The 16,177-nt window shown below is 43.6% G+C and overlaps 1 protein-coding gene across 1 annotated transcript in view; it reads left to right on the top strand.

Annotated features, from left to right (window-relative positions):
• The window catches only part of ATP8A2 (ATPase phospholipid transporting 8A2), a 526,430-nt gene that overhangs the window by 241,860 nt on the left and 268,393 nt on the right, over window positions 1-16,177 (top strand). The window contains exon 25 of the mRNA XM_082859361.1: window positions 3,512-3,684. Coding sequence (XP_082715487.1) covers window positions 3,512-3,684 — 173 coding nt within the window. The remainder of the gene's footprint in view (window positions 1-3,511; window positions 3,685-16,177) is intronic.

The following is a 16,177-nucleotide window of genomic DNA, read 5'->3' on the forward strand; positions in this document are numbered from 1 at the left end:
ACCCCGCCATGCATTCACAGCCTCGTCTCCCGTGTTGTGTATGCTGTCCCTGCAGTTACGATGTGAAAGTAGAAACCTTACTCCACGCAGTAAACGTGACAGCTTGTTGCTTGCGCACTGACTGTACCTACATGGTCCTTTCATCTCTATATCCGCTCGCCAGTGAGTTCCAGGAGTGACCTTTCGTCTTAGTCAGCTCGGGCTGCTGTAACAAAAGTACCATGGTCTGGGTGGCCTAAACACTGGGAATTCACTCCTCATGGCTGTGAGGCTGAAAGCCCAGGATCAAGGTGCCGGCAGATCCAGGGCCTGATGAGCGTTCTCTTCCTGGTTTGTCTTCATGCTGTGTCTTCATGTGGCCGGAGGGGGAGACTAGGGTTGAGGGGTGGAGGGAGGAAGAGGGATCGCACAGCCAGTAACAAGACTGGTGCTGAAACTGGGACAGCGCAAGCTTTACCGAATGGCCAAAGAATGGAGAAGCGGCCAACTGGGTTGAGAAGCTGACACGTATACCAAATATATAGGAGGGTCAGAGTGAAAGGGAGGGATTTGGAAAGAGTAGCAGGAATATTCAGGGGTTATCCGGGAATAGGGATGTGTTTGGACCCGGAACTGACGTAATACTCCTTTTCAGTCGTCGTTTGGGTTTTTCTGGTAGTTGTCATGGCAACTGTCAACTGTCCTGGCACTGGTGGGTGTGTCATTTAGCAGCTAACGAGTGTACAGTGAGGCTCAAAGTCCACTGGCAGTCAAGTCTTCCGCCATCTTGGGCCTAGATGTTTCTAACCAGTTCTTGTCAGCTTCCTCCTGAAACTTAGATAAGAGCTATTGGTTTCCATTCCCGGGAAGGGCAGGGGTATGATTCTGGGGCAACAGCCTTGGTAACATCAGGAACATAGTTTTCTCAGCATGTTTCTCCCATCATATTCCCTTTGCTCAGGCTTCTTCTGGTGGTACCCCTCCGCATCATGCCCGAGCCTCCCACAGTGATAGGTGGTCAACCACCAACACTTGGACCTCCCCCAGGAAGAAGAGCTGTCAGTGTCCGGTCTGTCCTCATGCACACTCCAGAAATAATCCCAAGTAGAGAAAGTACCCTTCGTAATATCACTGTCTCTGCGTAGCTCCACTGGTGCTGTGTCCCCATAAAGAAGAGCCGTAGACAGGGTCTGCGCACCTCAGGGACTTGTGCCCTCAGCCTCTTCCTCGAAGGACCCTGGGCTGGTCTGAGCCTCTGCCACGGCGCCGGCTTGCTGTCCGTGGACCAAATCTGCAAACCGGCCTGATTGCTTTGGCGAGACGTTTCCCAGGAGGGTTTTCTGTCTGCTGTGCTTGGACCCCGGCAGGCACGCCCTCCAGAGTTGCCCGGACCTGTCTGATTCCCCCGGTGACACCCCCAGGCTGCCAAGCTGGGGTTTCCCTAAGTGGGTGGAATTTTCTTCTCTACCCAAACTCTAAAGGGCAGGCTGTTTGCACAGATAAAGTAAACATAGATGTTTTGTTTGAGATTCGGGATTACGCAACTAACCAAGAGTAAGAAGTATAAAGTGTCCTTTATTTTTAGTAAAAGTCAATTTAACTTGTTTTCTTAGAGCATTATTTTATCAATTCCTCTATTATTGCATTGACAAAGCAGGCGTTGTCACTTAGGGCATTTATTCACTGTCTGAAGTGGCGGAGGTGTGTGTTTTCCTTGGTGTAGGAAGTTCTTCATGAATAAATAGTAACAGGAAGAGGAATGGGTTTTACTGGATGCTAATTATATGCCAAGTAGATTACTCCGAGTAGCTCACTTTTCATAAGAAAAGTGCTATGAAGTGAGTATTCGAAGTGAGCATCCTTAGCTCTGTTTTACACTCGAGAAGACTGCTGTTTAAAGAGGTTCTGTATTTTGCCCCAGGTCACAGAGGTAGTAAGTGGAGAGTCGGGACCAGACCCCAGGCCACCTAACCATAGCACCCCAATTGTGCCTTAGGTGCATCTTTTTAATATTGTCAAAGTCTCTTGTTTAAAGGGTAACCGAGCAGTAAGATAGTATATTCTGCTTCTCACTTTGTGATGGTAGCTGATCCTCAGTTTAACGAGGGCTGGAAGAATCCCTGTTCATTCCACATGTTTCTTTCTTTTTTTTTTTTTTTTTTTTTTTTTTTTTGCGGTACGCGGGCCTCTCTCACTGCTGTGGCCTCTCCCGCTGCGGAGCACAGGCTCCGGATGCGCAGGCTCAGCGGCCATGGCTCACGGGCCCAGCCGCTCTGCAGCACGTGGGATCTTCCCAGACCGGGGCACGAACCCGTGTCCCCTGCATCGGCAGGCGGACTCTCAACCACTGCGCCACCAGGGAAGCCCCCACATATTTCTTAATTGTAATTTATGTTACCAGATGATAGACGTAAATATAACTTAATAACCGAAGGACAGTTGTCCAGACGGAATGATTTCAGCTGACCTATGTGCTTCCCTGATTAACTTAAGCAGGCTTTTTATCATGAACCAAAAATTTTTTATATATTATATTTGAACTTGATATCCTATTCGTGATCACAGATTCCGTTGGAAGATCAGAACGTCCTTGTTTTTAAATCTCAAAAGTGGTTCTATGCTTTAATTCCATCTGATCGTAGACATCACACCAAAGCACTTATTTGGGTTGGTAGCAATGTTTTAAAACGTATTGGCAGTTTAATTTATTGGATATTTTTTGTAACATGAAAAAATTATCAGTTCGTTTCTTACTCTGATGATACATGGAGGAAATGGTTTAATCTGCAGATCTCAGCAGAGAATGGAAATTCATCTTTTGTGTTATTTTTATAGCCTCTAATATCTTTGGGATGCTTTAAAGGTGACCTTGTGTGAACTGAGAGATGCTTGGCATTTAAGCTCCAGCAACGTTACCTTTTCCCAAAGAATGTATTTGTTTTTATGGAGTTTCCTGTTTCTAGGGGACACCAAGAAGAATATGTCTGTAGTGTAAAGGAGGGGAGAGAAAGATAGTCATCAGAACCTAAGCAATTAAAGTTCCAATGGAGAAGAATTTGGATAGACGGCAACCAGAGTAGGTTATTGTAAATATCAAATGTAACTATCACTATGTGATATTCCCTAGCAGTCCAGTGGTTAAGACTTGGCCTTCCAATGCAGGGGGTGCAGGTTCTTTGGGGAGCTGAGGTCCTGCATGCCTTGGGGCCAAAAAAATCAAAACATAAAACAGAAGCAATATTGTAACAAATTCAATAAAGACTTTAAAAATTGTACACATCAAAAAAAAAAGCTTAAAAAAAAATTTCACGATGGGGATGTTTTCACCCATAGCACAGACCCAGAGGGCAGGCCAGTGTCATTTAATGTGTAAATATGCCAAGTTGAGCTCTGTATGTTTCACATTAGAATGGGCATGTTTTCATTTTAAGGAACGTACTTTGGATTTCTGGGCCTTTCTTTCTGCTTTTTAAAAGCTTCTGTTTTTGATTTATTAAAATGTGACACGTCCGCCCCCCCCCCCTTGTTTCAGGCCACGCGGGCAGCCATTACTCAGCACTGCGCTGACCTTGGGAGTCTTCTGGGCAAGGAGAACGACGCGGCCCTCATCATCGACGGGCACACCCTGAAGTACGCGCTGTCCTTCGAGGTCAGGAGAAGCTTCCTGGACTTGGCCCTCTCGTGCAAAGCGGTCATATGCTGCAGGTAGGCTCACGGAGGCTGCCCGAGATTCATATTCTGACTTGTCTGAGTCCTGGGTTTACGTGAAAGAACCATTCATGGGAATAAGCTTTGGGGAAAAAAAAAAAAAGCAAAACAATAATACACATTCAACTGTCCACTCACAGACTGCACACAAGGCGGTTAGTGGTTTTTGCATTTTTGTTTTGTTTATTGACTTCTGAGCAGATCAGAGTGATCAAAGCCAGGGTCTCTGGTCATATTCACATAGGTAAAATGGAACACTCGGCCTCCAGCTCGTGGGATGTTAGAAGGGTCCCAGGGACTTGGTTCCTTTGTTCCGGAAGGATGCTCTCAGCTTCCAAGTCTTGTGGGGTTTGGATGCCTCTTTCCTGAGGGACCGTCGGTGCTGAGTTTGGCTGGGGACCGTGCTGTGACAATTTTTGTTTTAAGATCTAACCAGATGCCCCTGCTGGCTTTTCTCGAAATCTGGGAAGGGTTTTTAGGGTGGGATTGTTAACAACCCATTGGCTACTGGCTATAGAAGGTCCAGTTTTGATAGAGATTTGAAAGTCAGGCAAATTATAGGCAGACCTGGGAGATACTATAGGTTTGTTTCTAGACCACCACAATAAAGCGAATATTGCAATAACACAGGTCAGGAGAATTTTTTGGTTTCTCAGTGCGTGTATAAGTTATTTTTACACTATACTGTAGTCTGTTAAGTGTGCAGTAACATTGTGTCTAAAAAAGGTACAAATAAATCAGAAATATCTTATTGCTAAAAATATGCTAACCATCACCTGAGCCTTCAGCGGCGGTCATTTTTGCTGTCCAGGGTTTGAAATATTTTAAGAATTACCAAGACGTGACACAGAGTCACAGAGATACAAAGTGAACAGATGCTGCTGGAAAAAAGAGCACCAGTAGATTTGCTCAGCTCAGGGTTGCCACAAGCTTTCCATTTGTAGAAAACACAGTATCTGGCGAAGCGCAGTAAAGCAAAGCACGATATAAAGAGAATAAACTAAATAAGGACGAGCAGCACCAGCCCAGTTTTGCAGCAAACAACTTGAAAGGTGAGAGCGGAGCTTCCCGTTTCTGAAAGCACTGTGTTCAGGCCGCGCCTCGCGTGTGGTTGTTACGCGCTCAGTGCATATTGCTGGATTCATCCTCTCTCTGCTGCCTGTTCTTAGGTTTTACGGTTATACACTTTTCCTACCTTGTTTCCTTTGACACTTTCTCAGAAGCCTGTTATCAAGATGCTTTGAACTTCCTCGCTGTTGTAGTCTCTGAGGAGCGCCTCCTGTGGGTTTGAGCCTGGTCCAGTTAGAATAACCGTTGTCACATTGACAAGTGGCCTTGGCATTTCTGCCTTACCCGAAGGCCCTGGTGATGCCATGCGTCTCTGCCCGGACTGCAGGACCCTGCCCGCTGGGGATGCCCAGCCGGTCTGAGGGCAAGCCCCACTGCCCTGCCATCAGGAAGGTCTTCTCTCCCAGGTCTCCCCAGCCTTGCCCCCTCCTCCTACTGGTTTCTGTACGAGACCAAAGAATCTGTTCTCACTGTCCCCACGAGTGCACCTCCCCCCAGAGCCCTGACCGTCTGTCTTCACATCATGATATTCCGTGTCTTTTCTCTGTCCTGATCCCTTTTCGTAATTTGGAACCTGCCACCGAAGGCCAGGGGGCGCTGGAGGCTGGTGGGGCCTCCCTGCTGGAGAGAAATGTTGCTTTTGTGCGTGTGGCTGTAGGGCATCTGAGGACCGTGGGGGCGAGGAACAGATGCAAATGCGCTTGAAACAATGGATGAGAAGCCCATTTTGCCTGGAAGTCAGGACGCTCAGTACAGCTCTGAGGGACCTGAGACAGTGAGGGATGATCAGAGCGTCTGGAAATGAAAGACCGTGCTTCCTGGTTTTATGGTGGTCCCCTCCCTTTTTAATTTATTTTTACTTTTTATTTTTTGTTTTGTTTTTGTTTTTGGTTTTTTTTGCGGTACGCGGGCCTCTCACTGCTGTGGCCTCCCTCGCCGCGGAGCACAGGCTCCGGACGCGCGGGCTCAGCGGCCATGGCTCACGGGCCCAGCCGCTCTGCGGCATGTGGGATCCTCCTGGACCGGGGCACGAACCCGCGTCCCTGCATCGGCAGGCGGACTCTCAACCGCTGCGCCACCAGGGAAGCCCTGTTGATACTCTTTGACTATTATGAGTTATGCTGCCGTGAAGATTCATGTACGAGGTTTTGTATGGATTTCTGTGTTTATTTCTCTTGGGTACACACCCAGGAGGGAAGGTGCTGGGTCAGGAAGTAACTGTATATTTAACCTTTGGAGGAACCGTCTGACTGGCTTCCAAAGTGACTGCACTGTTTTATATTCTCACTAGCAGTGTGTGAAGGTTCCAGTTTCTCCACATGTAGGCTAACGCTTGTTATTATCCATCTTTTGATTGGGTATCCTAGTAGGTGTGAGGCGATTCCTCATTGTGGGTTTTTTTTAATTTTTTATTTTTTACTATTTATTTGGTTGCACTGGGTCTTAGTTGCGGCAGGCAGGCTCTGTAGTTGCAGCTCACCAGCTCCTTAGCTGCAGCATGCGTGTGGGATCTAGTTCCCTGAACAGGGATCGAACCCGGGCCCCCTGCATTGGGACTGTGGAGTCTTATCCACTGCGCCACCAGGGAAGTCTGTCATTGTGGTTTTGATAGGCACTTCCCTGATGGTTGATGATGCTGAGAATCTTTTCATATGCTTATTGGCCATTTATATATCTTGTTTGGAGAAATGTCTGTTCAAGTCCTTTGCACATTTTTTAATGGGATTATTTGTCTCTTGTATTATTGAGTTGTAAGAGTTCTTTATGTATTCTGGATAAAGTATTTATCAGATATATTATTTACAAATGTTTTTTCTCCTTCTGTAGGCTGTCTTTTCATTTTCTCAGTGGTACTGTTTGTAGCACAAAAGATGTTAATTTTCATGACGCGTTTTTTTCTTCTGTCCCTTGTGTTTTGGTGTCGTTATCTAACAAGCCCACTTTTCTGAGCAGTTGGCACCGCACTTTCTTTCCTGGATTCCACTGGGAAGGTTTAGATGAGGGACATACACAGGGCAAGAAGGCTAGAAAGAATGATGGGGAAGGACTCGCTCACAATTTCCCCCTTTGGGTCTACGTCGTTAAGTGGTTGGGTAGGCAGCACCTGATGTCTACGAAGTGTCACCACCCGAGGTGGTCACTGTCTCACGTAGAGCCTGAGGTCACGGTGAGAAAGTCAACGGTCCCCAGCAGTTGCCACGTTAGGGAGCCGTCACCGCGCTGTGGCGGTGAGCAGAGACACACCACACCAGAAACAGCAAGAGACGCGGAAAATCTGGTAAACTGTAGCACATGTGCTCTAACTTCATGGTTTTTCAGAGGGAAATCAGAACGAGTCCGTTTGGATTCTCAGGGGAGAGCCAGGAATGCCTTCCAGGCTCTATGGGAGTACGCGCTCTGCTTGCCAGGTGCTTGATACCAAAGAAAAACATCTTTTTCCCCTTCTGACTGTGAGTGCGCTCAGAGGGCTTCGTGTGTCACATCACGCTGTACCCCTAACGGCTCCACAGGAAGGCGTTCAAACTGGAATTGGCACTGAAAGAGGAAATTTCAAATTAAATACGGTTACTGTCTACAAAATAGAAACACTAATTGAGAAAAGGAATCCAGGATGGTGCACTATTTTACCTTCAGGAGACTTTTCTTGGCTGGTCTCATACTTCAGATTAAGGAAAAGAAAAAAGAACCCACAGACTTTTTTTTAAAATTTTTTTTAAAGCACTCACTTTTCAGATATGTTGAGAATTTAAACTTCAGTTAAATTTAATATGTGACTTCAAATATAAGGTTCACCTTTTCACACTTTTCATCTTTAAAATGCAATAGTTATAAAAATTACCCTTTTCTCCAATAACAAAGTAGTTTTTTTTTTTTCAGAAAATAATTTTTCAGTGAAATCGTGATGCACTGTCTCCCAGCTGTATTGATTCAGAGACTGGCAAAGGTTGTGTGAAAATGGATAAATACTTTTAAACTAAAACAATACTTCAGGCAGCAGAAAGAGGGAAAGTCTAAGAATGTGTTAAAGAGTTCGCTGAGATTGGAATCACACTATTTTGCTAATTACACTTTGCTATCCCCGAGTATTTTACACGTGGTTAAAATCCTCAAAAAGTCATCATCTGGTCAGCGGAACAGTTACCGGTCAACGTGGACGGCAGTTTACTGTTGTCTGGCAGGGGTGTTATTTGTTGAGGTGTAAACTGGTTTGTCCAGTAAGATCTTTATTTTAGGCTTGATATTGGCCGTTCCTGGGCATCGTAGGAGAACAGAGACAAGGCTGGTCTTTGCCTTAAGTGCGAATGATGAATGTGGATCTGTAGCCCTTGCCTCTCGTGCACGCCCCTCCTCCTTGAAATCAGACCTCCTCCAGGAAGACCTCCATCTTGCCGTATGCACAGCCTCTTAATTCCTTTCTGGATTCGTCCTCAGCCTCTGATATCCAGGGCTCCCCTTGGATTCTGTTTCCGTGACACCCCCCTCTTCTCCCTAGTTATGTATTCCCCCATGGGCTCTTTCACAGCACCTTGGAAATGCTGTGTTTCCAGGGTTTGCCCTTGGCCCTGTTGTATTCCCACCCGGCGTCTTTCTCTGGCGCGTGCCCTCTGCTCATCCACCTTCTCCATCAGTGGTCCTCAGCGCTAGTCGTAATGGCCAGAAGGTGGACACAACCCGAGTGTCGATCGATGGATGAATGGGCAAGCAGAATGCGGTCTGGCCATACAGTGGACTTTTTTTCAGCCATAAGAAGGAATGAAACACTGATACGTGCTACAGCGTGGATATACCTCGAAAACATAGGTAGGGAAAGAAGCCGGTCACAAAAGACCACGTATTGTAGGATTCCATTCCTATGACATATTCAGAATAAGCACATGCACCCAGAGGGAACGCAGATGAGTGGTTTTCAGGGGCTGGGGGAGGAGGAATTGGGAGTGACTTTTTAGTGGGTACGAGGTCTCCTTTTGGCGATGATAGTGTTCTGGAGTTTGATAGGGGTGATGGTTGCACAGCATTGTGAACGTACTAAATGCCACTGAATTGTTACACTTTAAGTGGTTAATTTTATGTTAACTTTACCTTAAAGATATAGGCGAATGAACACAAGAACGCATCCCTTGAATTGAAATGTTTGTTGAATGAAAAAAATGAAATGTTGGATGGAAGTTTTATTTATTTGCACAAAATTTTTGTTGAGAGACCACAAAGAAGGTCGTGATCCCCAGATCGTACCCCAGAACAATTAAAGCAGAAGTCTAGGAAGTTTACGAACTTCCAGGTGGTTCTGGTGAGTCGTCAGGGTTGAGAGTAGATGACCTTCCCGGTCTGCGTGTCCAGCGTGGCCTCTTCCTTGAGCTCCAGATCTGTAGATCCATCTACACCTGGGATTTTTCACACTGACGTTCTTGGGCACCTTTAGTTGGAATGTGACTGAGCCGGGTCACCATCCTCTCTGGTCCCCGCACTGCCTCATCCCTGCTGGTCTCCCCACTGGTCCTCCTAGTTTACTGTCTCAGTGATACAGTGCAGTGGTCCTCCTCTCCGTTGCCAGGGCCTTCGCATAGCGGAACAGGCAGGATGTTATATCCAAGGGACTTTTAGAGAGACTAAACCGTATAAACAAATTACGATGTCGAGGTCTGAAACTGCAGTCTCGCGATTTGTTGATCTTTGATAAGTGTTGTCTTGGTTTTTATAAATGAGGAAGTAAGAGCCTGAGACAAATTATATCATCTTGCCCCCGGGTTCAGCAGGTGATAGAGGCGTTAGCCGTGCTTCCTGGATCTGAATGAGATCAGGGCCTCTGCTCTTGAGTCATGTAATTGTCTCTGCCAGCAGAGTCATGGTCCCATGTTTATTACTGTCAAGACTCAGTTTCAGATGACAGGTTTGGCTTTTAACACATTTTTCAAAAAGTAGAATTTGTTTACACCGATTTAGCATAAAGTCTTGTGGGATTTATCATTCTCCAGGGGGATAACAGTCATGTAGAAAATGGGTAAACCGTTTTCAGTGTGTTGAAGAAGTTCTCTGTTCTCTCTTCCTTGTTTTCCTTTACTTAAAACGACCGTCTTTCTTGTTTTCTCATTTTTCCTTTTTCTGTGCAGCTCTTTCTTTCTGTCAAAATGGGGATCAATTTCATAGGCACAGATGGGAGCTGGGGGGACACTTCGACCTCTTGAGAACATTGAGAAGTTTAAAAGGTTTGTATTGTCAGGAAAAGAGTCATGAAAGAGTCATCAGGGCTCCCCTTGTGAGGGAGCTGATAGATGGCCTCACTGCAGCCCCCTGCAAACACGGGATGCTCACTCAGGGCCCCAGTGCCGCCACCCGGGCAGACGTGATTTATGGCTCTGAGTCTCTGGGCAGGAGATGGAGTGGAAGGAAAACATCACAGCAGAGATTTCCCCCTGATTGTGCAAATTAGGGACCTCAGAAGACATCGTTTATTTTCTCCAATGTGTTTAGACTTCTGTCTTTCAGGATCGATTTGAAGATAAACATGTATGTACTTACTCTGATACCACAGGAGTAAAGACACTCCAGAGGAGAGGGCTGAGGGAGAACAACCAATGTTTCCAGAAACTTTCGGGGCTGATTTTGCTAACTGTAGAGTGATTTATATTTCTTGTAGAGAAAAGTTAGAAAGGGCAGATAAGCAAGAAGAAGGAACACGCATTCACAGTCCCGTAGACTAGAGATCATTACTGTTAGCAATTGGTATTTAAATGGAGATCTTTTTCAGTTAAAATGCTTTTTCTTGAAAGAGCGTTAGCCAGTTCACAATATGTAAAGTGAAAAGATGCTAGACAGTTTCTACGGCAAATAGTAACATAAAATGTGTTTTAAAAAAGCTTTGTAGTGTTCTGTTATGAAAACACAATGGTTGGTTTAATTTATTCCTAGTTGTTGAATATTCAGGTTAAGAGGGGTTTTCTCACTGTTTTGAGTATCACTATGAATAAGATTTTTGTCGCTCAGTCTTTGCAAGGACACATGATGATTGCCGTACAATAATAATGCATTCAAGAGTAAGCAACATAGGGACTTCCCTGGTGGCGCAGTAGTTAAGAATCCGCCTGCCAATGCAGGGGACACAGGTTCGATCCCTGATCCGAGAAGATCCCACATGCCGCGGAGCAACTAAGCCCGTGCGCCACAGCTACTGAGCCTGCGCTCTAGAGCCCGCGAGCCACAGCTACTGAGCCCGCGTGCATAGGGCCCGTGCTCCGCAACAAGAGAAGCCACCGCAATGAGAAGCCCGCGCACTGCAACGAAGACTAGCCCCCGCTTGCCGCAACTAGAGAAAGCCCGCGTGCAGCAGCGAAGACCCAACGCGGCCAAAAATATATAAATAAATTTTTTTAAAAAAGTAAGCGGCACAGAAATTTGCAAAAGTATCTGTGCCCGTTCCCTAGGAAAGCAAAGGGATGTGTCTTAGGTACAGTCGGTAGCTCACTCCCTGCCTGGCTGGGAGACACGTGCTGTCCTCTGTTTAGTCAGCAGAGCTGGGCTTTGTTAGTCTCACTTGGAAAAGGGAGCAGATGAGAGATTATTTTGTGGCGGGACACATATGAGCAGACTCTAGAGAGAAACTGATGCTGCATTTTTACATGCTGACAGTCTGTCGTTCCCACGACTGGCTCGGTCTTATACCCATTTTGTGGACTCTCTGAAGCCTCTGACGCCCTTATCCAAACCCTGTGCATCTGTCCTATCCTGGGGACTGGTCCTGTGGAAAGGAATTGCCTCTTCCCACTTGGTCTCCACTCCGGCTGGAGGTGTGATGGACGCTAAGACATCTCAGGATGCTGTGCATTTGTTGTGTGGTATCTTTCAGCCTGTGACCCATCCCCAAGAATCGTATCAAAACAGAGTTCAGACACACTAATTAAAATTGTACCACCGATCATGTTTTGATTGGCCTCTATGTTGGTGGGCATCCAGTCATACAGTTGTAAAAATAAAACTTTTCTTTGGTTTCTTTCATGGTGTGATTTCTCAGCATCCTACATGTTTAGTTAAAAGTCAGTTCCCTCCTTGGATCTTTTATTCCAGAGAGCGTTATTAACTTGTCGAGGTTGTAAGCCTATCCTTGGGCTGTTTGTATTATGGCTTAGTGTATGTTTGCCCATTTGTTGATTAAATGCAATTAAGGGAGAATTCATTTTCAGACAGGTTTTTGGGGGTGAGCTCTAAAATGAATGCTATTATTTGAATGATTGCAGCAATTTATGTGGTCCTAACTGGCCTTATTGTTAGTCTGCAAAGATGAGTGCTCAGATGTAACAGGTCTTGGGCAGCATGTTGAATGAAAACAATTTCCAGAAGCCCAACGTGTAAGAAATGTTTTTCCACCCACAGGTTTTACTAGTATTTCTCTGGAATGAAAATTAGGCGGATGAAGATTTTGTAGTGTTGAAAAAAATCGCTTGTGTTAACCATTGTAGAGACTGGCATATTTGGAGATTTCGGAGAATTAATCCAGAGTAGAAAAAGGAATCCCTTTCTAAACATTTCTAGCATAGAAAAAAGTTCTTATTAAGCTTTTGTAAACCAAAGATAATTTTGGTGATGACTCATGTTTAGAAGTTAAGGACTGTTTTCATCTTAAATAACTATTTCAGGAAATAATTTATGCTTATCATTCTGCGAGATCAACTTTTGACTTTTAGGGATTTCTATTATGTTTGATTCTCTCCTCCAAGTAAAAGTTACATGTTATCGCTATTTATTTTATTTTTTTAAAAGATCATTATTGGAGTATAAGTGCTTCACAATACTGTGTTAGTTTCTGTTGTACACCAGAGTGAATCAGCCACATGCATACATATGTCCCCATATCCCCTCCCTCTTGAGCCTCCCTCCCACCCTCCCTATCCCACCCCTCTAGGTCATCGCAAAGCACCGAGCTGATCTCCCTGTGCTATGCAGCTGCTTCCCACTAGCTATCTGTTTTACATTTGGCAGTGTGTATATGTCGATGCTACTCTCACTTCGCCCCAGCTTCCCCCTCCCAGCCCGTGTCCTCAAGTCCATTCTCTATGTCTACATCTTTATTCCTGCCCTGCCACTAGGTTCGTGAGTACCTTTTTTTTTTTTTTTAAGATTCCATATATATGCATTAGCATACAGTATTTGTTTTTCTCTTCCTGACTTACTTCACTCTGTATGACAGACTCTAGGTCCATCCACCTCACTACAAATAACTCAGTTTCGTTTCTTTTTATGGCTGAGTAATATGCCATTGTATATATGTGCCACATCTTCTTTATCCGTTCATCTGTCGATGGACACTTAGGTTGCTTCCATGTCCTGGCTATTGTAAACAGTGCTGCAGTGAACACTGTGGTACCTGTCTCTTTTTGAATTATGGTTTTCTCAGGATATATGCCCAGTAGTGGGATTGCTGGGTCGTATGGTAGTTCTATTTTTCGTTTTTTAAGGAACCTCCGTACTGTTCTCCATAGTGGTTGTATCAATTTACATTCCCACCAACATTGCAGGAGGTTCCCTTTTCACCACACCCTTTCCAGCATTTATTGTTTCTAGATTTTTTGATGATGGCCATTCTGACCGGCATGAGGTGATACCTCATTGTAGTTTTGATTTGCATTTCTCTAATAATTAGAGATGTTGAGCATCTTTTCATGTGCCTCTTGGCCGTTGTATGTCTTCCTTGGTAAAATGTCTATTTAGGTCTTCCGCCCATTTTTTAACTGGATTGTTTTTCTTTTGATATTGAGCTCCATGAGCTGTTTGTGTATTTTGGAGATTAATCCTTTGTCTGTTGTCTCCTTTGCAAATATTTTCTCCCATTCTGAGGGTTTTCTTTTTGTCTTGTGTATGGTTTCCTTTCTGTGCAAAAGCTTTGAAGTTTAATTAAGTCCCATTTGTTTAATTTTGTTTTTATTTCCACTACTCTAGGAGGTGGGTCAAAAAAGATCTTGCTGTGGTTTATGTCAAAGAGTGTTTTTCCTATGTTTTCCTCTAAGAGTTTAATAGCGTTTGGCCTTAGATTTGGGTCTTTAATCCATTTGGAGTTTATTTTTGTGTATAGTGTTAGGGAGTGCTCTAATTTCATTCTTTTACATGTAGCTGTCCAGTTTTCCCAGCACCAGTTATTGAAGAGGCTGTCTTTTCTCTATTGTATGTTCTTGCCTCCTTTGTTGTAAATTAGGTGCCCATATGTGCGTGGGTTTATCTCTGGGTTTTCTGTCCTGTACCATTGATCTATATTTCTGTTTTTGTGCCAGTACCATACTGTCTTGATTACTGTAGCTTTGTGGTATAGTTTGAAGTCAGGGAGCCTGATTCCTCCAACTCCGCTTTTCTTTCTCAAGATTGCTTTGGCTATTCGGGGTCTTTTGTGTTTCCATACGAATTGTAAAATTTTTTGTTCTAATCTGTGAAGTATGCCACTGGTAGTTTGATAGCGATTGCAATGAATCTGTAGACTGCTTTGGGTAGTATAGTCATTTCCACAATATTGATTTTTCCAATCCAAGAACATGGACTATTTCTCCATCGGTTTATGTCGTCTTTGACTTCTTTCATCAGTGTTTTATAGTTTTCTGAGTACAAGTCTTTCGCCTCCTTGGGCAGGTTTATTCCTAGGTATTTTATGCTTTTTGTTGCGATGGTAAATGGGATTGTTCTCTTAATTTCTCTTTCTGATTTTTCGTTGGTGGTGTACAGGAATGCCAGAGATTTCTGTGCAATAATTTTTTATCCTGCAACCTTACCAGATTCATTGATTAGTTCTAGTAGTTTTCTGGTGGCATCTTTAGGATTTTCTATGTATAGTATCATGTCATCTGCAAACAGTGACAGTTTTACTTCTTCTTTTCCAGTTTGTATTCCTTTTATTTCTTTTCTTTCTCTGATTGCTGTGGTTAGGACTTCCAAAACTATGTTGAATAAGAGTGGTGAGAGTGGACATCCTTGTCTTGTTCCTAATCTTAGTGGAAATGCTTTCAGTTTTTCAACATTGAGTATGATGCTTGCTGTGGGTTTGTCATATATGGCCTTTATTATGTTGAGGTAGGTTCCCTCTATGCCCATTTTCTGGAGAGTTTTTAATCATAAATTGCTGTTGAATTTTGTCAAAAGCCATTTCTGCATCTATTGATATGATCATATGGTTTTTACTCCCTAATTTGTTAATGTGGTATATCACATTGATTGATTTGCATATATCGAAGAATCCTTGCATCCCACTTGATCATGGCTTATGATCCTTTCAGTGTGTTGTTGGATTCTGTTTGCTAGTATTTTGTTCAGGAGTTTTGCACCTATGTTCATCAGTGATACTGGTCTGTAATTTTCTTTTTTTGTGATATCTTTTTCTGGTTTTGGTATCAGTGTGATGGTGGTTTCGTAGAATGAATTTGGGAGTGTTTCTCCCTCTGCAACTTTTTGGAAGAGTTTGAGAAGAAGGATTGGTGTTAGCTCTTCTGCAAATGTTTGATAGAATTCGCCTGTGAAGCCATCTGGTCCTGGACTTTTGTTTGTTGGAAGATTTTTAATTATGGTTTCAATTTCATTACTTGTGATAGTATCATCTGTTTGTATTTTCTAATTCTTCCTGGTTCAGTCTTGGAAAATTGTACCTTTCCAAGGATTTGTCCATTTCTTCATGGTTGTCCATTTTATTGGCATATAGTTGTTTGTAGTAGTCTCTTATAATCCTTTGTATTTCTTCAGTGTCAGTTGTGATTTCTCCTTTTTCATTTCTAATTTTATTGATTTGCATCCTCTCCCTTTTTTCCTTGAGGAGTCTGGCTAAGGGTTTATCGATTTCGTTTATCTTCTCAAAGAGCCAGCTTTTAGTTTTATTGATCTTTGCTTTTGTTTTCTTCGTTTCTATTTCATTTGTTTCTGCTCTGATCTTTATGATTTCTTCTACTGACTTTGGATTTTCTTTGCTGTTCTTTCTCTAGTTGTTTTAAGTCTATAGGGTTAGATTGTTTATTTGAGATTTTCTTGTTTCTTGAGGTGAGATTGAATTGCTCTTAACTTCCCTCTTAGAACTGCTTTTGGTGCATCCCATAGGTTTTGGGTCATCATGTTTTCATTGTCATTTGTTTCTATGTATTTTCTAATTTCTTCTTTGGTTTCTTCAGTGATCTCTTGGTTATTTAGTAGCATACTGTTTAGCCTCCATGTATCTGTGTTTTTTACAGTTTTTTTTCCTGTAATTGCTTTCCAATCTCATAGCGTTGTGGTCAGAAAAGATGCTTGATATGACTGCAGTTTTCTTAAATTTTCCGAGGCTTGATTTGTGACCCAAGATGTGATCCTGGAGAATGTTCCATGAGCACTTGAGAAGACAGTGTATTCTGCCACTTTTGGGTGGAATGTTCTATAAATATCAGTTAAACTATCTGGTCTATTGTGTCATTTAAAGCTTGTATTTCCT

This window comes from Leucopleurus acutus (genome assembly GCF_964270905.1).
Source record: "Leucopleurus acutus genome assembly, chromosome: 18".
Lineage (NCBI taxonomy): Eukaryota > Metazoa > Chordata > Mammalia > Artiodactyla > Delphinidae > Leucopleurus > Leucopleurus acutus.